General features: G+C 44.2%; 1 protein-coding gene across 3 annotated transcripts in view; it reads right to left on the minus strand.

Annotated features, from left to right (window-relative positions):
• nav3 (neuron navigator 3) overlaps positions 1-24,895 on the minus strand; it is a 449,774-nt gene extending 424,879 nt beyond the window's left edge. The window contains exon 1 of one of the 3 annotated variants that reach the window (XM_059977545.1): positions 24,371-24,895. In XM_059977545.1, the coding sequence (XP_059833528.1) occupies positions 24,371-24,607 (237 nt within the window). In that variant the 5' untranslated portion in view covers positions 24,608-24,895. Of the gene's footprint in view, positions 1-23,735; positions 23,893-24,370 lie in introns of those variants that run through there. The other 2 variants (XM_059977548.1, XM_059977547.1) reach the window with 2 other exon arrangements.
• Positions 24,896-25,774: the final 879 nt, after the last annotated feature.

Raw genomic sequence — 25,774 nt, forward strand, 5'->3', positions numbered from 1 at the left:
AAGATCAGAATTAGAGGAGAGCAGAGAGCTGGCAGGGTCACAGGAGATGACAGATATAGGGTGGATGGGGCCAAGGAGGTGGTTGAGTACAAGGGTGACAGTTTTAAAACTCAGAGTATAAAATTGGGTTTTATGTGACAGGGCTGAAAGAGAAGCCAGGCTCATTTCCAGCCACTGAGTAAGCATTTTAACCTCTCGTTATCATGCTGTTTACACTGTAAGTACATGCTGGCATTCAAGTATTTAGGCACATTTTATTCCATATCTGTACTTTAACCTCTGACTTTATTTTTATATAATACTTTATTCTCGTAATAGTTGAAGGCTGTTCTTTTTCGTTACATGTCACACCAACACACCACAACAAAGTCCTAATCCATGTAAGTGTATATGGCAGACAAAGTTGATCCTTCATCCTTTAATTTTTATCATTCCACATTCCCATTCCAAAGTTAAGGCACTTCAAAGTGTTGAACGCTCACCAGAGAAAGAACATAAAAACGTAGAATTAAAGTACTCCATTTAAGAGTTAAACATCGTGCCAAGGCTAACAAACTGCAACATCTATTAAAAATGTAGTTTTTCCAAGGACCAGCCATTACTAAGTATTGTCTCATTATTCTACCAGCACACTAACATTGTAGTCATATAGACTCTGACTTGCTTTCAAACAGTGATCACACTTGGCTTACTACACTCAGTGAATTCCTCGTGAATGCAAATGTCTAATCAGCCAATCATGAGGCAGCAACTCAATGCATAAAAGCATGCAGACATGGTCAGGAGGTTCAGTTGCTGTTCAAACCAAACATCAGAATGAGAAAGAAATGTGATCTCAGTGTCTTTGACTGTACTAGACGGGGTGGTTTGAGTAACTCAGAAATTGCTGTGATGCCCAAACACCGAGGACATATTTTTCTTTTGTTTAAACAACTTTACTTTCAATGTCTCCATTCAATACTTAAGGGCTGCCACCTTTATATCCCACAATTCCCCTCCCACTTCCTGCGCACATGCATAACAGGGAGAGTGTACATGAGTAATAAATACTCACATAGTCCAACTGAACAGAACTCAGCACTCTCAATTTTTTTAAATTTGAAAAAAGTTTAAAGACAATTCAATTGTCCAATCAATTCAAATTTCCATTAACCCTTGAAGTTAATGTAATTTTTAAGGTACCAAATGCCTTCACTAAGTGCCTTTAACAGCACAAGGGCTGGCGCTCCCTCCTTTGTGAGCTAGTTGTTCTTCGTAGCTGACCACAGCACGTGATGAATTTTCTGTGCTGACAAGTTCTTTAATGCTGCTTATCTCTAGACGAAGCCTCTTCTCTGAAACTGACCTGCTGGGTTTGATGGCATCAGCCAAAGAGCAGTTATCTGTGACACAACTAATTTGTAGACTATGCATCTTTGGGTCACCATGGAAAAACTCAGAATGGAATGTGGCCAGTAAAACAGCATTGCCAATACCTTCAGATATTGCAAGGGTTTCTCCTGCCAGCATACCCCATACAACTCTTCGGATCATTTTTGATTGCACATAGAGAAGTGAAAATCTTCCCTCTTCTCCCATCAGTACAACAAAATATCCCCCCTGAGTATCTCTATCAGGAAGATTTCCAAGTGAGGCATCACTGAAGACGAGTCTCAGTGAGCTATCTTTTCTAAGCTATTGAAACTTTAAGACCACTTTTTCAGATTGAATTCTGCTACTGTCTTGTTTGTCTCATGTAAAGTTTGTGCTGTGGCATTTTTTTGTGCTGGATGCCAAACTGCAGGCATTACACATGACGTCAGGTTGTTCTGCCTTGCCTACCCATAGTATCTGACCTGCCTTTCACCTAAGCTGCTCAGCTTCAGCTTCATTGAGGTGTGCATCCCATTGTGTGGCACGTGAGGATTTCATACAGATTGTCTGAAGGTTCCTGATGCAGCTTTCTTGGTGCGGTTGTACAGTTCCATCAACAGCAAGGATGTCTATCCCTACATAGAAGAATCTGTCATGCTCCTCATGCTCAACCTGGCCTTAGCTGAGGAATAACTGTTGTGGAAAAGTTCTGTGAGCCTCCCATGTATAGTCATCTACATGATAGGCAAGTATTCCAATCGCATGATATGCTGAATCTTGCTGGTAAAAAAGCAGCTGGAACCGCTTGTGACATCTTTCAACCTGTTTCCAACTTTAGTTTCTCCCAGTGGCTTTGCCTGCTCATTCTAAGACTTTTCAGCTTTGTATAGCAGCGTCTTGGTCTACAAATCTCACCGTTTGTCCAGTTTAAAGACAAAAACTTCCATATTGTCTTTGCACTTGTGATTATTTCTGTTCAGGCAAATCTGTTGAGTTCCCAACTGTCCTCTCTTCTGCACTGTCCGTGCCGCAGTCAAGCAACTCTGTTGGGTCTTTGCTGCACTCTCCTCATCCTTGTCTGTGTGACGTGACCATGTGCCAGGTAAGTGCTTTTTATTTGTTGTGTCATTCTCCATGGAGTTCTGATGGCCTTCAGTTTGTGCTTTACGTAGTCTGGAATGATGCACTCTCACATATGTACCACCATGTCTCACGAATACCATGACTCCATCACGACCAATGGCCTTTCCATCTTGTACAATCTGCTCTTTTGTAAAACACTTTGCCCCCTATCTCATATTTCTCATCTGTAGGATGGAGCTGTGCCCTCAGTGCTCTTCGAATTCAGTCTGAACACCCTGCTTCAGTGAAAGCCTTCCTTGAGGCATGAAACGCTGAAATGTTTCCCAGCTCACTCAATCTTAGCCGTGCCCTCTAGAGCAGGTGTTCTGTCAACCAGTACAGAGGGTAGGTTCGGATTCTGGCTGAACACCAACTGATATGGGCTATAGCCATGTACATTGTTCATAGTATTCTTCACCATAAGGGCCAGTCTAGGATTGTCTCCAAACACAGCTATTGCTTTTCTTTACCTTCAGCATTGTTCCAATAAGCATTTGATTATGTTGCTCCAGAAGCCCACTTCTACAAGGACTATGTGCCACTGTTGTCATTGTTTCAATGTTAAAGTTCTCTGCCATACCTCTGAATTCATCATTATTAAATTCACCATTACCACTGAATACTTCCCAAGGTGGGCCATGCACACTTAGCCAGGAATGAAGAGTTTTACTATCTCTGAGGGTTTCTTTGCATTTACGATTGAAACGTGTGAATTCATCAGTGATGTGGAGATACCACACTCCTTGCTCTAGTTCACGTAGGTCTACGGCTCGTGTTTCATTATACTCAGATGCTAGTGACAGACCAACCACAGGCTTGGGGTTGAGCTTTCCAAACTTCTGGCACATCTCACAGCTGTCAATTATCTGCTGTAGAATAGAAAAATAACCTGCATCCTTGTTTCCTAAATTCCTGAGCAGTATCAATTGAAGTGTGTCCAAACTGCTTGTGAAATTCGAGCAACACTTTGCGTTTCCCATCTATGGTCATGCTTTGTGTGACAGTTAGTACTTCAGTCTCACACTGGCTGTCAGTAGAGTGTCCACACAGTGATGTCTAGAGCTGGTGAGCTACAGAGACACCAGCTGTTGAAACATCAATGCTCGGCCAGTCTCCATATCCAGTACTGCTCCCGCGTTCTTCAGGGAAGATTCACTGAAGAGTAGTGAATGTTCGCTGGCACCACTATTATCTCAATGTTACATTTTGTCTACCCTTTACGGGAGCTTTCACTCTTTTGGTGGAATGTACAATCTTTCTATCTCCAAACTTGAAAGCTTTGTTACAAGGTGTATCTGTGTTCACTATTTTCTGCACTTCATTCTGGTTTAGTTCATTTACCTAGCTTTCAAGCCATTTTTCTCCACACACTGTGTGTGTGCATGCTGTATCAATAACAGCAGACTCCAGAGATCCTATCATCAAAATCTCTGCCTCAGATGTCTCTGCATTAGTAAGTGATTCCTTCATAAACAATTTGATATGGCACTCTTCTACATCTTCAGATTGTTATTTTCTTCAGTTAGGCTAACTTGTTCGGTTCTGTGTGGACAGTTTTTTGCCCAGTGGTAAATGCTTTGACATACAGCACAGTTTGATCCCCTACCATACTTGTTTAATGGACTTGTACCCTTGTCTGGTCCCTCAGGGATCTACACTTGCTATACTCTTGTTTCTGCTGAGTGAAGTATGCCGTTTCATAGAAAACCTACAGCACAATACAGGCCCTTCGGCCCACAAAACTGTGTCGAACATGTCCATACCTTAGAAATTACTAGGCTTACCCATAACCCTCTATTTTTCTGAGCTCCATGTATCTATCCAGGAGTCTCTTAAAAGACCCTATGGTATCCGCCGTTGCCGGCAGCCCATTCCATGCACTTGCCACTCTCTTCGTAAAACACTTACCCCTGGCATCTCCTCTGTACCCACTTCCAAGCACCTTAAAACTGTGTCGTCTCATGTTAGCCATTTCAGCCCTGGGGAAAAGCCTCTAACTATCTATACAATCAATGCCTCTCATTATCTTGCACAGCTCTTTCAGGCCACCTCTCATCCTCCATCACTCCAAGAAGAAAAGGCTGAGTTCACTCAACCTTTTCTCATAGGCATGCTCCCCAATCCAGGCAACATCCTTGTAAATCTCCTCTGCACCTTTTCTGTGGTTTCCATGTCCTTCCTATAGTGAGGCAACCAGTAGTGAGCACAGTACTCTGAGTGGGGTCTGACCAGGGTCCTATGCAGCTGCAACGTTACCTCTCAACTCTTAAACTCAGTCCCACAATTGATGAAGGTCAATACACCATATACCTTCTTAACCAGACAGTCAACCTACGCAGCAGCTTTGAGTGTCCTATGGACTCGGACTCTAAGATCCCTCTGATCCTCCACACTGCCAAGAGTCTTACCATTAATACTATATTCTGCCACCATTCTTGACCTACCAAAATGAATCACCTCACACTTATCTGGGCTGAACTCCATCTGCCACTTCTCAGCCCAGTTTTGCATCCTATCAATATCCCGCTGTAACCTCTGACAGTGCTCCACACTATCCACAACATCCCGAACCTTTATGTCATCAGCAAATTTACTAACCCATCCCTCCACTTCCTCATCCAGGTCATTTATAAAAATCATAAAGAGTAGGGGTCCCAGAACAGATCCCTGAGGCACACCACTGGTGGCCGACCTCCATGCAGAATATGACCCGTCTACAAGCACCCATCTTTCCTGACTCAAACTAATCTCCAGGGATTTTCATGCACAACAGCTTCTAGCATTCTGTGGGCAAAAACGCCTGGTCAATGAGAGAGGTCAGAAAAGAATGGCCAGACTGGTTCAAGCTGACAAGAAGATGAAAGTAACGCAAGTAAATATGTGTTACAGCAATGTGTTCAGAAAAGCATCTTTGAATGCACAGCATGTTGGTCATTGAAGTGGATGGACTACAGCAGCAGAAGAACATGAATGTACACTCAGTGGCCACTTTATTAGTAACAGGGGGTACCTAAAAAGCAGCCATGTTTGTTGAAAATGCAACTTATTTGACTGCAACTCTACTGCAAGTGTTTTTCATTGTTCCTCCGCATTTATGCACTTGTGCACATGACAACAAGCTCAACTTTGATTCTTTAATTTACATGCTACAGCAACACTTTGTAGTGTTTAAACAACTGCTGCTGGGTTAAATCCTGTCACCTTCTTAGTTACACCCAGGTCATGATTTTGCAACTGAATAGTTCAACAATACTGTATGAAGATCCAGTGAGTTGTTTTATAACACAGAGCAGAGAACAGTGCAATGCAATACCACCCCTTTAGCCACCATGTGGTAAGGTCAATCTCAACCTTCTCTCCTACATAACCCTTCATTTTTCTGTCATCCATTTACAAGTCTCTTAAATGTTGCTAATATACCTACCTCTGCCATCACTCCTTGCAGGGGGTTCCACACCCATCACTCTCTGTGTAAATACCTACCTCTGACATCCACCCACAAACGAGAGAACATCCACAGATGCTGGAAATCCGAGCAACACTCACAAAATGCTGGGGGATCTCAGCAGGCTAGGGAACATCTATGAAAAAGAATCCTGCTGAAGGGGCTCAGCCCGAAAGTTGACTGTACTTTTTTCCATAGATGCTGCCTGGCCTGCTGAGTTCCTCCGGCATTTTGTGTGTGTTGCTCTGACATCCACCCTATACTTTCCTCAAATAATCTTAAAATTATGCTCCCTTGTATCAGCCATTTCCACCCTAGGGAGAACAGTCTCTGGCTATCTACTCTGTCAATGTCCCTTATCATCTTGTACACCTCTATCAAGTCACTTCTCATCCTCCTTCACTCCAAAACGAGTAGCCAAAGCTGGCACAATCTATCCTCATAAGACATGCTCTCTTCCAGACAGTATCCAGATAAATCTCCCCTGTAGAGTGTTTTATTGGCGTGTTGGAGGCTGAGGGGAGATATGATAGAGGTTTATAAAAGCATGGGCAGCTTAGAGAGCCAGCAGCTTTTAGCCCAGGGTTGAAATATCCAATACTAGAGTGCTTGCATTTAAGGTGAGAGGGGTAACGTTCAAAGAATATGTGTTGAAGTTCATCCGAATAAAGGGTCTCCACCTGAAATGTCTCCATAGATGCTGCTTGATCTAATGATCCAGCACTTTGTGTGTGTTCCTCAAGATTTCCAGCATCTGCAGAATCTTTGGTGTTTATAAGTACAAACGAGATGCATGGGGCAGGTTTACTTTTATATACAGAGACTGATGGGTGCCTGAAGTGGTGGAGGCAAATACAATAGAGTTGTTTAAGAGGCACTTGATAGACACATGACTGTGCACAGAATAGAGGATAATGTGTAGGCAGAAGGGATTAGTTTAGTTAGGCATTTCATTACTGATTTAATTGGTTTGGCTCAACATCCCAGGTTAAAGAGCACTGTTCCTGTGCTGTACTATTCTGTAAACAACCAGATTCTGCAGATGCTAGAAATCCTGATGAAGGGTCTCGGCCCGAAATATCAATTGTTCATTCCTCTCGTAGATGCTGCCTGACCTGCTGAGCTCCTTCAGCACTTTGTGTATTATTTTCCTTTTAGCCTTTGATAAGAGTGAACTTCAGTGAAATTTGGGAATGAAGAGTTTTCTTGAACTCAATTCTAAGTCGAATCAGGAAAACCCAGTATGAAATATCAATCTCCCCATCAGCAGGATATAGAGAAATATCTCATGTTTCAGTCTGACTGATACATTTCAATGAGCTCATCCACTTGTCATCCAGCTCGTCGTTCCGTGAGATTATTCAAAGGTTTTCTCTCCTCACTCCGATATCATTTGTCTACACCAAGTAACCCTGATTACTGCCAATGTTTCACTGTGGTTTTTTAGATGTTTCTCCCTTCAAATCATCTTTCAATGAAAAACAGAAGACTGATACATAATGAAGTGCAAAAATCACACCACAATTATCATTCCAGGTGCAACTTGACACCACGTGGTTGTTGGCTCAAGTTTGAACAGCCTGTTACCTGGGGTGAAAGTAAGTTAAACTTCTCACTGCAAGTTGTATCACAAACTTTGAGTCAGACACTATCCTGTCACATTGCATATGTTTTGGCTTAATTTCCACTCTGCTGCAACCAGTATACTACTCTACTTATTGAATATTGAAAGGCCTAAATAGACTGGATGTGGAGAGAATGTTTCCTATGGTGGGGGGAGGATTAAGGACCAGAGGGCACAGCCTCAGAATAGAGGGATGTCCCTTTAGAACAGAGATGAGGAGGAATTTCTTTAGCCAGAGGATGGTAAGCCTGAGGAAGTTGTTGCATGGAGAGCTGTGGTGGTCAAGGCTTTTTTCTCGGCGGTGCAGACACAGTTGATTTGGCACAGGAGACTTCACGCAGGTTCAAAAGCGAGAGATTTCACCGGATTTTGGCTTCTTTTGGTAGCACAGTTGCAGTCACAGTTGAATCAGCGCATGAGGCCTGACGCAGGTCCGAGAGAGAGAGATTTTAAAAAGGGGCTTTCGCCACATTTCGTCTTTTTGTTTAGGGGTGCAGTTGCAATTCACTGGCTAGGGCAAATAAAAGTAAGGCAGGGAGAAGTGGAGAGGCCATTGTTGCAATGGGCTAGTGTTAAGAGTGGAGAGGCATTGGGTCATCAGGCTTTAGGAAGAACAGGCTTGGGTGAGGTACGTATCTGGTAAGTTTCTTCTTCATTTTTCATCCATCATTCTTATTCTCCTAGTGAGGGTAGCCGGTGATGCACCATCAATAACTCACTCTGAGACGTAAGGCGAGATATCGGCTTTTATTGACTGAAGAAGGAACCAGCAGTGAGTGACCATCATATTACATCCTGGAGAATGAGGCAGAGGATCAGACCTCGATCGCCTTTATAAGGGGCCTGTGGGAGGAGCCACAGGAGCAGTCAGCAGGGGGCGTGTCCAGACAGGCACATAGTTCACTACAGCCGGTAACCAATGTTGGTGAGATAGGGATATACCTACCCCAGCACGCGAATCCAGTTCCGGTGGTGTGGGCGGATGAGATGAGCTACAAGATCCGATGGCCAGGAGGGCAGTGCTGCAACGTTTCGTGGAGAGAGAAGAGCGTGACAAGGCACAGAAAGCACCATGGCTATCCACCGCAGCTGAGGAAGTCTCCAGTTGTGACGATTGCTCGTACCATTGGACCAAGATTTTTGAGGCCGATAGAGTGGAAATGTCCCAATGTCTCTTTCACTGTAAAACTCCTCCTTCATGGGTTACGTTATCATCAGAAATGGTGGACAACCAACACAGACAGAGCAGTGAGAACGGCTCTAGGGGCTGTGTTGTGCTCTTTGTGTGAGATGTGGGGATTCTGGGAGACCTCCATCATCTGCACCAGGTGCACCGAACTGCAGCTTGTCAGGGGATGTGTTAAGGAGCTGGAGCTGCAGCTCGATGACCTTCGACTTGTACCGGAAACTGAGGAGGTGATAGATAGGAGCTACAGGGAGGTGGTCACTCCTAAGTTGCAGGAGGCAGGTAAATGCATGACTGTCAGGAGAGGGAAGGGAAATAGGCAGCCAGTACAGAGTACCCCGTGGCCATTCCCCTCAATAATAAGAATATCGTTTTGGATACTGTTGAGAGGGATGATGTACTGGGGGTGGGGAGGGGAGTCACGTAGACCAGGTCTCTGGCACTGTGGCTAAGAAGGGAACGAGGGGAGAAGAGATTTGCAGTCATGATTGGGAATTCCATAGTTAGAGAAGTACACACAAGATTTTGCGGACATGATAGAGACACCTGGGTGGTATGTTGCCTCCCAGCACCAGGGTCAAGTTTGTCTCAGATCGGGTCCATGACATTCCTCAGCCAGGAGCCTTGGTACATATCGGCACCAATGACACAGGTAGGATAAGGGGGGGGGAAGTCCTAAAGAGAGGACTTAGAGAGTTACGTAGAAGGTGAAAAGCAGGACCTCCAGGGTAGTGATCCCTGGATTGTGCCTGTACCACGTGATGCTGAGGGCAAGACTACGATGATTTGGTAGATGAGTGCACGGCTGAGAACTGGGACGGGGATAGGGTTTCAGAGGTCTGGATCATTGGGATCTCTTCTGGGGAAGGTATAGCTTAAATGAAAAGGATGAGTTACGCCCTCTTACTACTGAATCCAGATGAAGGGTCTCAACCACAAAGCACGAATGTCCAGTTCCCTCCATAGATGCTGCTGACCCACTAAATTCCTCTGTTCCACCACCCATCTGTTAGCACTGCAGTGAAGTTGTCATGGTGCCCAGAACCAACGTGCAGTCAGAGAATTAGCCCAATTTCCTGCATTTGGCCCATAACCCACCAAGCCCCAACCCTCCATGTTTCTATCAAATGATGTGATCTCGTTCCATACATCTACCACCATCCAGGTGAAAAGTTACCTCTTAGGTCCCTTTTAAACCTTTCCCCTCTCATCCTAAACCTACGCTTCCCAGTTTTGAATACCCCCACCCAGAGGAAAAGACAGCTACCATCCACCTTATCTACTTTTCTTATTATTTTCAATGCTGCTATAAGGTCACCCTTCATTTATTCTTTTTATGTTTCTTTTGTACCAGATGTCTGTTCAATTCAGCCTTCATTAATTTCCCTCACCTCCTGCGTCTCACTGTGTACCATCTGCAGATGGCACTCCAAGACTATTCCAGTTATACCTTTGGAGCCTGCAAGCTCTCCTAGCAAGAAGGTCAACAGCAACCCTGGGGTGCAGGTAGATAATCCCTTTAAGTGGTAACACAGTAGACAGAGTAGCAAAGAAGGCATTTGGCACACCTGCTCTCATCGGTCAGAATATTGATTTCAGGAGTTGGAACATCTTGTTTACAGCCATACCAGATGTTGTTAAGGCCACCGTTGGAATACTGTGTACAGCTCTGGTGGCCCTGCTATTACCTCGAAAGCATACTAAAACGATACATGAAGAGGCAACCGGTGGCCTGGAGGATTAGAGTTATGAGAAGAAGCTGGATAGGCTGGGGCTATTTGCCCAAGAGCACAGGAGACAGAAGAGTAAATTGAAAGAGATTTATAAAATCATAAGGGATACTGAGAAGTTGAATAGCTGCAGAAAGGGAATCAAAAACTAGAGGGCATAGGTTTAAGGTGAGAGAGGAGAGATTTAAAAGGGACCTGAAGGGCAAATATTTCACACAGGCTGGTGAGTACATGGAATGAGCTGCCACAGGGAAGTGGTGGAGGTTGTTGCAATGAGACTTGAATGAGCTTAGAGGGATATGGGTAAGGCACAATGGCATAACAGCTAGTGAAATTCTTTACAGCACCAGCAACTGGAGTTGAATTCTCACCACTGTAAGTAGTTTGTATGTTCCTTCTGTGACCCCCTGGGTTTCCCCCGGGTTCTGGGTTCCTCCCACATTATGAAGATGTACAGGTTAGTAAGATTTTGGCATGCTACAATGGCACCCGTGGGCTAACCCCAGCACACCCTTGGACTGTGTTGGTCTTTAATGGAGAAAGTGCATTTCACTGTCTCTTTCGATGAGCAAGTAACAAATAAAACTAATGGCTCTTTCTGACTCATATTCACTGTTCAAAATAAACTTATTATCAAACTTCATGTATGTCACCTGACATTCATTTTCTTGCAGGAAATCACTCTCTTCAGTAACACAGCCCTCGGCCAGCAAGAATTTTGTTCCTTGTTAGATTGCCATTAAAATTCTCTCACTGTGCATGTTGGCAGTGTTGTGTAGCTGATCACTTTCCTTCACACCAATAAGATTGAATTAGTGGTAATGAAAGTGTAGGAGTGAAGGGTTAACAACTCTGTGGACGGCATAGCAGAAGCACCACAGTGACAGATGGTTGCTAATTTGCTTAATCTATCATTGATGTTTCTCAGGATGGTATCGTTTGGATCCAGGGGTTGTTCCAGCACTAAAGCCACCAACGTGATGAACAAGTAAACAGCTGCCAGAGACTGAGTCACGGGGTAGCAGGAATTACGCTTAAAAGGAAATTGCAGCAAACATGCAAAGGGTTCATGCTCCACTTCAAGATTATGACAGCAATTCTCCCAGTGTTATAACGTACACAACGTTTGTATTAGGCTTAAAACTGAGGTGCTCAGAGACAAGAGACTCTGCAGATGCTGGAAATCTTGAGCAGCACACAAACAAAATGCTGGAGAAACTCAGCAGGTCAGGCAGCATCAATGGAGGAAAATGAACAGGACTGGAAAGGAAGGGGGCTAATGCCAGATAAAGGTGGGCGAGGGGGAGGAGTACAAACTGGCAGGTAGATGAGACCAGGTGAGGGGGAGAGGTGGAGGACAGGTTACTGTGAGATGCTGGGAGGTGAGGTAGAGGGCTGAATAAAATCTGCTGGAGGACAGTGGGCCATGGAGGAAAGAGGAGGAGGTGGGGAGTCAGAGTAAGGTGGTGGGAGTATAGGATCTTGCAGAATCTTCTTGTCAATGATAGTGAATCTCCGGAATTCTCCGTTGCAGAGGAAGGTAGAGGCCAGATCATTAGGTACATTCAATGTGGAAATAGTTTGACAGCTGGCAGAGCAACTGCCTCACCGTGCCACGGGACACAGGTTCAATCCTGACTGTTTTCCCACACATCCGATGTCAGCGTAGCAAGCCCACAATTCACTGACCCTAAACTGCATGTCTTTGGAATGTGGCAGGAAACTGGAGCAGCCGGAGGAAACATACATGGTCACAGGAAGAACATAAGCGGCGGGAATCAAACCCCAATCGGTGATACCTGGTGCTGTAAGGGGATTGCAATAACCACTACACTACCGAGGGGCCTAGTTCCGCTCTGTTTTTTCGTGTTCTAGTGTTCTAGAAGCAGAACAGAAGCAGGCATTCAATGTGACAAATCTTACTCCTGATTTTAGAGCTTGCAGCTTAGAACCAGCAGGTCCAGAGGGCCATAAGGCATAGGTAGGAGCAGAATTAGACCATTTGGCCCATCGAGTCTGCTACGCCATTCCATCATGGCTCTCTCAACCCCATTCTCCTGCCCTCTTCCCATGACCTTTGACACCCTTGTGAATCAAGAACCTATCAACCTCTGCTTTAAATATGCCAAATGATTCCATAGATTCACCACCCTCTGGCTAAAGAAATTCCTCTTTGTCACTGTACTACAAGGACATCCTTGTGTTCTGAGGCTGTGGCCCCTGAGGTCAGTCCCACTCTAGCAACATGTGCCAACAATTGCAGCTTATTTATCAAGGGTCAATTTTATTAGCCATATACCAAAAGACCATTAAAAAAAGGAGAAGAATTTGGCCATTCGGCCCATCTGATCTGCACTGCCATTCGATCATGGCTGATTTATTATTCCTTTTAATCCCAATCTCATGCATTCTCCCCATAATCTTTGATGCCCTTACTAATCCAGAACCTTTCACCTCTACAAACACTTACATGCATTAGGAATGTGTGCTGGTCAGGGCACGACATGTAACTAAACAACAACTTTCAACAATTATAATAGATACTAGCATGCATTTACAATGTAAACAGCATTTTAGAAAGTGATTGAAGTGTTTACAATGCAGTGATAAGGGTAATAGATGGAGGGAGAATGCTAGCTAGAATGCTTGATCACTTTAACTGGCTGCGGGGAGAAATTTTCAAGGTGGTGTGGGAGTTTTGATTTAATAGCCTGCACTGCATTTTCTCCGTAACTGTAACACCATATTCGGCATTCTGTTTTCCTTTTGGTCCTACCACAATGTACTGTACTTACTCCCGCCTCAATATACTGTACTTACTCCCGCCTCAATATACTGTACTTACTCCCGCCTCAATATACTGTACTTAATACCCCCTCAATATACCGTACTTAATCCCCCCTCAATATACCGTACTTAATCCCACCTCAATATACCGTACTTAATCCCCCCTCAATATACCGTACTTAATCCCCCCTCAATATACTGTACTTAATCCCACCTCAATATACTGTACTTAATCCCCCCTCAATATACTGTACTTAATCCCCCCTCAATATACCGTACTTAATCCCACCTCAATATACCGTACTTAATCCCCCCTCAATATACTGTACTTAATCCCCCCTCAATATACCGTACTTAATCCCACCTCAATATACCGTACTTAATCCCCCCTCAATATACCGTACTTAATCCCCCCTCAATATACCGTACTTAATCCCCCCTCAATATACCGTACTTAATCCCCCCTCAATATACCGTACTTAATCCCCCCTCAATATACAGTACTTAATCCCCCCTCAATATACCGTACTTAATCCCCCCTCAATATACTGTACTTAATCCCCCCTCAATATACCGTACTTAATCCCCCCTCAATATACTGTACTTAATCCCACCTCAATATACTGTACTTAATCCCACCTCAATATACTGTACTTAATCCCACCTCAATATACCGTACTTAATCCCACCTCAATATACCGTACTTAATCCCCCCTCAATATACTGTACTTAATCCCACCTCAATATACTGTACTTAATCCCCCCTCAATATACCGTACTTAATCCCCCCTCAATATACCGTACTTAATCCCACCTCAATATACTGTACTTAATCCCACAATATACTGTACTTAATCCCCCCTCAATATACCGTACTTAATCCCCCCTCAATATACCGTACTTAATCCCCCCTCAATATACCGTACTTAATCCCACCTCAATATACCGTACTTAATCCCGCCTGAATATACTGTACTTAATCCCCCCTCAATATACTGTACTTAATCCCCCCTCAATATACCGTACTTAATCCCCCCTCAATATACCGTACTTAATCCCCCCTCAATATACTGTACTTAATCCCCCCTCAATATACTGTACTTAATCCCCCCTCAATATACCGTACTTAATCCCCCCTCAATATACTGTACTTAATCCCCCCTCAATATACTGTACTTAATCCCCCCTCAATATACCGTACTTAATCCCCCCCTCAATATACTGTACTTACTCCCGCCTCAATATACTGTACTTAATCCCCCCTCAATATACCGTACTTAATCCCCCCTCAATATACCGTACTTAATCCCACCTCAATATACTGTACTTAATCCCCCCTCAATATACTGTACTTAATCCCCCCTCAATATACCGTACTTAATCCCCCCTCAATATACTGTACCTAATCCCCCCTCAATATACCGTACTTAATCCCCCCTCAATATACCGTACTTAATCCCCCCTCAATATACCGTACTTAATCCCCCCTCAATATACCGTACTTAATCCCCCCTCAATATACTGTACTTAATCCCCCCTCAATATACTGTACTTAATCCCACCTCAATATACTGTACTTAATCCCCCCTCAATATACCGTACTTAATCCCCCCTCAATATACTGTACTTAATCCCCCCTCAATATACTGTACTTAATCCCACCTCAATATACTGTACTTAATCCCCCCTCAATATACCGTACTTAATCCCCCCTCAATATACTGTACTTAATCCCCCCTCAATATACTGTACTTAATCCCCCCTCAATATACCGTACTTAATCCCCCCTCAATATACCGTACTTAATCCCCCCTCAATATACCGTACTTAATCCCCCCTCAATATACTGTACTTAATCCCCCCTCAATATACCGTACTTAATCCCCCCTCAATATACTGTACTTAATCCCCCCTCAATATACTGTACTTAATCCCACCTCAATATACCGTACTTAATCCCCCCTCAATATACCGTACTTAATCCCCCCTCAATATACCGTACTTAATCCCCCCTCAATATACTGTAATTAATCCCCCCTCAATATACCGTACTTACTCCCGCCTCAATATACCGTACTTAATCCCCCCTCAATATACTGTACTTAATCCCCCCTCAATATACTGTACTCAATCCCCCCTCAATATACCGTACTTAATCCCCCCTCAATATACCGTACTTAATCCCCCCTCAATATACTGTACTTAATCCCCCCTCAATATACTGTACTTAATCCCCCCTCAATATACCGTACTTAATCCCCCCTCAATATACTGTACTTAATCCCCCCTCAATATACTGTACTTAATCCCCCCTCAATATACTGTACTTAATCCCACCTCAATATACCGTACTTAATCCCCCCTCAATATACTGTACTTAATCCCCCCTCAATATACCGTACTTAATCCCACCTCAATATACCGTACTTAATCCCACCTCAATATACCGTACTTAATCCCGCCTGAATATACCGTACTTAATCCCCCCTCAATATACCGTACTTAATCCCCCCTCAATATACCATACTTAATCCCCCCTCAATATACTGTACTTAATCCCCCCTCAATATACCGTACTTAATCCCCCCTCAATATACCGTACTTAATCCCGCCTCAATATACCGTACTTAATCCCCCCTCAATATACCGTACTTAATCCCCCCTCAATATACCGTACTTAATCCCACCTCAATATACCGTACTTAATCCCACCTCAATATACCGTACTTAATCCCCCCTCAATATACTGTACTTAATCCCCCCTCAATATACCGTACTTAATCCCACCTCAATATACCGTACTTAATCCCACCTCAATATACCGTACTTAATCCCCCCTCAATATACTGTACTTAATCCCCCCTCAATATACCGTACTTAATCCCCCCTCAATATACCGTACTTAATCCCCCCTCAATATACCGTACTTACTCCCCCCTCAATATACTGTACTTAATCCCCCCTCAATATACCGTACTTAATCCCCCCTCAATATACCGTACTTAATCCCACCTCAATATACTGTACTTAATCCCACCTCAATATACCGTACTTAATCCCCCCTCAATATACCGTACTTAATCCCACCTCAGTATACCGTACTTAATCCCACCTCAATATACCGTACTTAATCCCCCCTCAATATACTGTACTTAATCCCCCCTCAATATACCGTACTTAATCCCACCTCAATATACTGTACTTAATCCCACCTCAATATACCGTACTTAATCCCCCCTCAATATACCGTACTTAATCCCCCCTCAATATACCGTACTTAATCCCACCTCAATATACCGTACTTAATCCCACCTCAATATACCGTACTTAATCCCACCTCAATATACCGTACTTAATCCCCCCTCAATATACTGTACTTAATCCCCCCTCAATATACCGTACTTAATCCCCCCTCAATATACCGTACTTAATCCCCCCTCAATATACCGTACTTAATCGCACCTCAATATACCGTACTTAATCCCGCCTCAATATACCGTACTTAATCCCCCCTCAATATACCGTACTTAATCCCACCTCAATATACCGTACTTAATCCCCCCTCAATATACCGTACTTAATCCCACCTCAATATACCGTACTTAATCCCCCCTCAATATACCGTACTTAATCCCACCTCAATATACTGTACTTAATCCCCCCTCAATATACCGTACTTAATCCCACCTCAATATACCGTACTTAATCCCCCCTCAATATACTGTACTTAGTTTGGATGATCTGTCTGGATGGTATGCGAACGAAAGTTTTTCACTGTACCTCAGTACATCTGTCAACAAGAGACCCATTACTGACTGCCTCTGCATTTTTGTGCTACCTAAAGAACAAGAAAGATCTTCCAAGTCAGCGTAGAGGCTACAATAGCCTGTCCTAGTCCAATCACATAGACAAGAAAACTCATCAGTGACCCTGATTCCTCAGGAATAAAGAAACTTGGTATGCCACTTCTGCCCCTCTCCAATGTTTACCGATGCACCACAGAAAACATTGTATCTGCATGCATCATGGCCTGGTATGGCAATTGCTCTGCCCAAGATCTCTGAAAGCAGACTGCCTCTTTCTACATTCCTCGCTACCTCAGTAAAGCCCACACCCTGGACATTGTCTCTCTCCCAAAAGGCAGAAGACACAAAAGCTTGAAAGCACCCACCAACAGGCTCAGGGACATCTTCTAACACTGTTATAATATTACTGTTATAGGATTATTGAACTGCTTGCTATTGTGATAAAATTCACAATCTATCTTGACACAGCCTTGTACCTTACTGTCTACCTGCAGGGCACGCTCTCTGTCCCTGTAATAGTTTATCCTGCATTCTGTTATTCTTCTCTCTTATTCTGAGTATAGAATCTGCATAGATGGCATGCAAAACAAAGTACCTTGTACCTTGGTACATTTAACAATAATAAGCCAATTTATCAATCTATCCGTAAACCTGTTGATCTATAAACACAAGAGATTCTGCAGATGCTGGAAATCCAGAGCAAAACACACAAAATGCCAAAGGAACTCAGCAAATCAGGTAGCATCTACATAGAGGAATACACAGTCGAAGTTCTGGGCCAAGATCCTTCATCAGGACAAGTCATTGGAAGGGCTTTGCAGGAGTAAAGGGTTAAACACTGTGGGCTGAAGAGCCTGGACTGTGTTGTGCGGTTCTGTGTTCCATGTTCAATCCATTAAGGATGCAGAATTTCCTTCAAGTGAAGACTATTATTGGTCCCCACCCTTTGCTAATAAGGGTTAAATAGTTGAATAATGCCTCACTGTACTTTTGATTCATTTTCCCGTTCATTGAAACAGAAACAAGGCTCCCGCAGGCTGAGGAAGGTAAAGATGACACACCAGTGTTGGGATATGAGCCTCTTGTTCAGACAGAACATCTGTTAGACAATTCTTAATACAAAACAGATTAGTATGCTGCTGACAGTTGGTATTCCTCAGTAATAAACCAACAGCACACTGCCCGTTAGGACACAGGTTCACTCACCAAAGCAACTTTCCAAACAAATTCACTGCACCCCAGGCTATTTCAATAATCCTAATATAAATCACATTGTAAAATGTGAGAGAGAGAGAGAGAGAGAGAGAGAGAGAGAGAGAGAGAGAGAGAGAGAGAGAGAGAGAGTGTGTGTGTGTGTGTGTGTGTGTGTGTGTGTGTGTGTGTATTGTGCGTGTGCGCAGGTGTGTGTGTTACACACCAAAGTAGCAGAAAGCATATTTGATGGGTTCAAAAGAACTGGGAGTGATAACACTTAATCGGGTGAAACGATTATGGGATTAATCCTAAAACCTTAAGACATTGGAGTATTATCAGGCCATTCAGCCCATCAAGTCACCTCTGCCATTTCATCATGGCTAAATTTCATACATCCACTGAAGATTTGGCATGTCACTAAATAATCTAACAGACCTGTAGAGCAGCACAGTTATAGTAACCTGAGTGGTTGCATCGTGGGCTGGTATGGCATTCCAATGTACATGAGTGCAAGATGCTACAGAGGGTAGCGATGACACACAGGAAATCTTTTCTGCACTCTGTTTATGTTAATAACAAACACTGTACAAAGAGAGGTATTTGGTGGGGATCACTGTGAAGGTGGGTAACTCACAATCCATGAGAGGAAGAAGAATTTCCTTCAATCGGCCCAAATCTGGGCCGTACCTTCCAAATATCCGGACCTGACTTGCACTACCTTACTTTCCCTTTTCTATTTTTAAATTATGATTTATAATTTTAATTTTTATTATCTTTAATTCGATTTGTGCTTCAGGGAGCATCATCGCTGTGATGATTGTATGCTCTAGTATCAATTGTTTGGTGACAATAAAGTAAAGTAAATTCCCTGGAGGGTATAAAAACGAAGGGTACAGGGTAAATGCAAGCAGGCTTTTTCCACTGTGGTTGGGTGAGACCATGGAGATCGTAGGTTAAGGGTGAAAGATAAAATGGTGGTGAGAGTGTGGAATGAGCAGACAACGTAAGTGGTGGATTCGGTTGGATTGCAATAGTTCAGAGAAATTTGGATAAGTACATGGATGGGAGGGGTTTAGAGAGCAATGTGCAACTGTGGGTAGATGGGAAAAGGCAGAATAACATTTTGGTATGGACTAGATGGACCGAAGGGCCTGTTTCTGTGTGGTAGAGCTCTGTGACTCTATGGAGGCTACAAGTGGACACCATGATGCACTGACTATTCATGATATTGACCTGCGATATGACTGTGCCGCTATCCAGTGGCATAGAGGTGATCCCAATGCTGCAACAGCTTGGGATTCTCCAGAATTTGAAGTTCAGTTCCAGGGCTGTCTGTAAGGAGTTTGTACCTCCCCATGAACAATTTGGGTTTCCTCCCACAGTCCAAGGACATACCATTTAGAGGGTTGTAAGTTGTCCTATGATCAGGCTAGTATTGAATAGGTGTGTTGCTGGGCAGTGAGGGTTGTTCGGCCGGAAGGGCCTGTTTCACATTGTATCTCTAAATAAATTAGTTCTGACAAAGGACTCAAACCTTATAAAGAGTCATGGAGTCATGGTAACAGGCCCTTCGGGCCATCTGATTCATGCTTGCCTAATAAGCTATTCCCATCGTTTGGCCTCCAAGCCTCTTCCAACCATGTACTTATCTAGATGACCTTCGAATGTCAACTCAGTCATTATTTATTTTATTGTAGTTCAGAGATTCGGCATGGCAACAGGCGCTTCAGATTCAACAAGTCCTCACCACCCAATTACATCTATGTGGCCAACTAATCTTCTAATCCATTCGTCTTTGGAATGTGGGAGGAAGCTGGAGCACCCAGAGGAAACCTACAAGGTCAGGAGGAGATGTACACCTCTCACCCCTCATATACTACATCATTTACTTCCTTCCCAGATGCTGCCTGACCTGCTGTGTATTGCCCATCATCTTTAGATTTCAGTCTGCAATTAGTCCCACTGACCTGCTCTTCCTCTACTGTCTCTTTTCAACTGTTAACTAAATCCTTGTAAAGATTTCCCAATAACTCAAGTTCTCGCACCCTGCCGGACATTGCTGAGTAGATAGTCACAGTCAGAGAAATATTTGTAGTCCTAGAGACACAAAAAGGCAACATCAATACTTCTCACCATCCAGGTTCTCTTCTCGCTACTACCATCAGATAAGCCCAGGCGCCACACCAGCAAGTTTAGGAACAGTTATTACCCCTCAACCATTAGACTCCTGAACTGATGTGGATGATGTCTCTCACTTCAACCCTGAACTGATTCTACAACCTACAAACTCACTTTCAAGGGACCTTTACAGCTTATGTTTCCAGTATTATTTTATTTGTACAGTTAGTCTTCTTTTGCATGTTGGCTGTAAGGAAAAACTTCTACAGTATTTCCTTATTTTTCTGTAAATGTCTACGAGAAAATGAATCTCAAGATTCTCAAGAATCTCAAGAAAAAGTACAGAAACAGACCCTTCAGCCCACTATGTCTTGGAGTCACCTATACAATGCAGTGGGTAAGGATGGCAGACTCCCTTCCCAAATGGGTTTTAATGACAATTCGGTAGTTTCAGTTATCTCCATTGAGAGTAGGCTAGCCCTTGCTTTAAAAACAAACATTAATTTAAATTCCCCAACTGACATGCTGGGATTTGATCCCATGTTATTGGAGCTGATCCAGAACTCTGGCTGCCCTATTGTAGATTAACCACAACGCTACCACATCCATTTTGGGAGTGGGAGAGAAACTTTTCAATTCTCATAGTAGTTTTGCACCTTCCACTTAAGATTTTTCTAAACAATAAAGGCAAATTTTATTTCACAGTTTGCCAGGTCTAATTCAGCCTACGTTCTTTTCAAATTTAATATCATTCCAAGTCCACCTCTTCCAGAAACAAACTCCATTCAGAAGATTTGTAACTTACTACAGGGTCTGTACAGTGTACAATCTTTATGATGCCACCGTATAGGGAAGCTCTCCAAGAGGACCACAACCTTGCCGTGATTTGGAGGCTTGCATGCCTCAGTGACCCAGAGAACTATGTTGGCTGGAGTCAGGGCTTTATGCTTTGGCTCTTGGTAGGGTCACCCCATGCCAAACAGGTCAAAGGGTAGAAGCCAAACTAAGAGTGGTCCACTGGTCCTCCAGGTTCGGGGGTTCAGTTCAGGGCTAACAACCTTGACTATTCAATCAAAGCCGTTAAGGAAACAGCAATGAAGAATCCTTCTACACCTGATGGTATTCCTGAGTCTCTACCTGGGACTTACATGGCTGACTGAAATGAAGTCTGAAAGGAAGCTACTCCCTTGATGAACGAAGACCTGATCACTGCCAACACACCCTAACGACCAGCGGGGTGGCAGGCAGCAACTAAGTAAGTATACATGCAAGAAATTTAAGTTACTTGCACCTTGTCTCCAAACGTTTTGGTTTATGGTTATATGGCATTATTTGGCAAGACTTGCAGGCTGCCCCCAGCACACCCTTGAGCGTATTGGTTGTTAACACAACTGACACATTTCACTGTTTGTTTCGATGTGCACACAGTGGCTACACTATTAGGCACACCAGCTCGTTAATGCAAATACCTACTCAGCCAATCGTGTGGCAGCAACTCAATGCATAAAAGCATTCAGCCACGGTCAAGAGGTTCACTTGTTGTTCAGACCAAACATCAGATTGGGGAAGAAATGTGATCTGAGTGACTTCACCATGGAATGATTGTTGGCGCCAGACGGGGTGGTTTGAGTATGTCCGAAACTGCTGATCTCCTGACATTTTCATGCACAACAGTCTCTAGAATTTACAGAGGATGATGCGAAAAGCAAAAACATCCTGCAAGCAGCAGTTCTGTGGGTGAACATGCCTCGTTAATGACAGATGTCAGAGGAGAATGGTCAGACTGGTTCAAGCTGACGGGAAGGCAACATCAACTGAAATAACCACGCGTTACCACAGTGGCCTGCAGGAGAGCATCTCTGAACACATAACACATCGAACGTTGAAGTGGATGGGCTAAAGCAGCAGAAGACAGGAACGTACACTCAATGGCCACTTTATTAAGTACAAGATGCACCTATTAAAGTGGACACTGAGTGTACTTGTAATGAATAAACCTGAATCTGACCCTGAATTTGCTTGGCTGTTTTAGTGACTTAAGTCTTCAAACCATGAATCCATAAAACATTGGAGCAGATTCAGGCCATTCGGCCTATCCAGACTGTTCCACTATTCTGTCTTAGCTGATTTATTGTCCCTCTCAACCCCATTCTCCTGCCTTCTCCCCGTAATCCTTGATGGCCTGATTAATGAAGAACATCAACCTCCCAATTACTTGGCCTCCACAGTTGTCTGTGGCAATGAATTCCACAGATTCAGCACTGTCAGGTTTAGAAAAAAAGGAAGAATCTCACTGAAGTCTATCAAGTATTGAAAGGCCTAGACAGAGTAGAAGTAGAGAGGATGTTTCCAATTCTGGGGAAACTTAGGACCAGAGGGCACAGCTTCAGAATAGGAGACCCCTGTCAGAAAAGAGATGAGGAACATCTTTAGTCAGTGAGTGATGAATCTGTGGAATTCATTGCCACAGACAGCTGTGGAGGCCATCGTGGTCTAAAACATAGTTCATTTCCCTCTATGGATGCTGCCTGACCTGCTGGATCCCTCCAGCATCCTGTGTGTGTTGCTCACTATTTGAAGAATCTCCTGTGTCTGTTAATTTGAGGAGAACAGGTAAAATGAGGGAATAAATGAGAGCTGGCACGGATTCAATGGGCTGAATGGCCCTTTGTAGAGTGCAGGTAACTTAAACACAATTAGAACGTACAGGTAGAAGAAGGAACAGTACAGCCAGGAACAGGCCCTTCAGCCCACAACTTTGTGCTGAACAAATTGAATTAGTCATTAAATGGCCATCTAAACTAATCTCATCTACCTACACAATGTCTATATCCTTCTGTTTTCCTCACACTCATGTGCCCTTCTAAATGTCTCTTAAAAGTCCTTAACCACCACCTCAGGCAGCACATTCCGGGCACCCACCACTCTGTGTAAGAAAACCTGACCCTCACATCCCCTCCTACCTTAAATACATGCCCTCTAGTATTAGTCATTTCAACCACAGGGAACATAACACTATCTGTCTACTCAATCTATGCCTCTCATTACCTTCTTATCCTTTATCAGATCTCCCCTTAGACTCTACTGCTCTAGAGAAAACAACCCAAGTTTGTCGAACCTCTCGTTAGAGTACATGCTCTCTAAGCCAGGCAGCATCCTGGTAAACCTCCTCTGCACCCTCCCCAAAGCCTCGACACCCTTCCTAAAATGGAGTGACCAAAACTGTATGCAATACTTCAGATACAGCCAAACTGGAGTTTTATACAGCTGCAATATAACTTCCAGACTTTAGAACTCAGTGCCTAGAATAATAAAGGCAAGCATTCTATCCAGAGAAGACAAATCTCAGAGTTGTATTCTACTTACATACCTTTAACCCTTGAACCTTTGCCATATGCCTTCTTAACCACCCTGTCATGCTGCAATTATTCCACATGATTCCATACCCAAACTGTCCCAGCAAGAAACAATGAACGAAACGGTTCACTAATGGTTACTAAACACTTCAGCACTTCATCCAGCACAGCCCATTGGCCAAAAACAGCTCTTTGAATTTGCTCTGGGATTAGTCCCACCTCCTGCTCCTTTGCCAGAGGCTCTGCTCACATTGCGAAACGCTGACATTTTAAGCTCTAACGGATTTAACGTACTGGGACTGAGGTGAAAAGTGAATGAGGAGCCATGACCTCTTTGGATTGTGGAGCGGGGAAATGAGGGCCCAAAGTTGCTCCTGCTTCTCAAGATCTTCTGTCGAACATCCTCTCCGGCTGCGGTCGAAAAGTATCACCGAGACCTGTGGCTTAGGTCAACGAGTAGTTCCTTAAATATTTTTAAAAAAAACGGAAAACAGGCTGCACAAACATCTGAACTATGCCAGAGTGTCTGTTTGCTATTGATCTAAAAATAAAGATACAATGAACAGGAAGTTCAGCGCAAGGTGCTGGCTTGCCTGCTGAAGCAGCTGCTGTTAAGTTGGGCTGAAGTTTTGGAAGCTACAACACTGACCTTGCTATCTGCCTTCTCTCTTGTCTTCGCCGGGAAACCCCGCTCGGCTCCGCCGTCACTAGTCAACTTCCAGGCCAGTTGGTGGCCCACCTGGCCGGTGCCCCCGGGCTTGTCCAAGGTCTCAGGTTCCCGCCGACCCGCAGCGTGGGCGTTGTGCGGGATTCGCAGTGCGGTGTGGACGGGCCTGGGCCTCTCAGCCGGTGGCCTCAACTTGGAGGAGACCGGGAGCCCGGGCATGCCCAGTCCACGTCGTGGCGTCTACTTGTTCCTGGCAAAGCAGGTGGAAAGAGCCTCACACGCCACTCACTGAGGGCTCTGGTCCTGCCGAAGTTGCTCCTCTCTGTCCCTCACGAGAGTGCACACGGCTGTGCACCAGCAGGACGGAAATCTCCCCCAGCTCCACAGGGACCCTCCTTGCCAGAGGAGCCCACCGTCACAACACTGCTTGAGAGAATTCAAAGAGCGCACCGGCTGCCCTTCTTGCTAAATGAATTTGTTCAGCTCAATTTGTACTGGAGCGAAATCGCGAGGGGGAGGGAAGGGGGAGGGAGGGAGGACAGCGTACCAGCAAGTCTGAAGTTGCGACTGTCAAAACAACACCAGGAACAGGCAGCTCTGTCCCTGGCCACAGACCACGCCACAGCTCTCCGAAAGCAGAACAGACACTGAGAAAAATAAAAGTCTCTCTGACCATTAGCCAAGAACCCAAGCAGATGTTTAAATGCTCCCAGTCAGGATAAAGCCTCTGGGCTGAAATTGTTTGTCTGAGCGTCTAGCTATTCTTTCATTCATGACAGCTCAGCCAGTGAGCTGGCTGCCTACACCGTGCGTGTCCCCTGCAGAGCAGGCAAGAGATCTTCCCAGAGCAGAGGAGAGAGGGAGGCAGCACACACAGTACCTGCCTCGAGGCAGCCGCGTTAGCAAAGCCTTAAATCTGAATCATTAAAAAAAGATAAACTTGTACTCTTAGATGTTCCAAAGCCATTAAAATGGAACCAGCACCTCATATTACGTCTGGGCAGACTCTAAACTGACAGCAAGTACATCGATTTCTCTAACTCCTGGTCATTCTCCCCCACTCCCCCTTCTCTCTTTTACCATTCCTATTTTGGCTCCCCTCACACCTTCTCTTCTCCTCACCCACTCATCACTTTCCCCTCTTCCTTCCCTTTCCCCCATGGCCCACTTTGCTCTCCTATCAGATTCCTTCTTCTTCAGCCCTTTACCTTTCCACCTATCCTCTCCCAGCTTCGTACTTCATTCGCCCCCACCTGATTTCATCTATCACCTGTACTCCTCTCCACCTTCAAACCTTATTCTGGCCTCTGCTCCCTTCCTTTCCAGTCATGGTAACCGGTCCATAAGATATAGGAGCAGAATTAGTCCATTCAGCTGATCAAACCT

The sequence above is a fragment of the Hypanus sabinus genome, chromosome 8 (genome assembly GCF_030144855.1).
Source record: "Hypanus sabinus isolate sHypSab1 chromosome 8, sHypSab1.hap1, whole genome shotgun sequence".
Taxonomy (NCBI): Eukaryota; Metazoa; Chordata; class Chondrichthyes; order Myliobatiformes; family Dasyatidae; genus Hypanus; species Hypanus sabinus.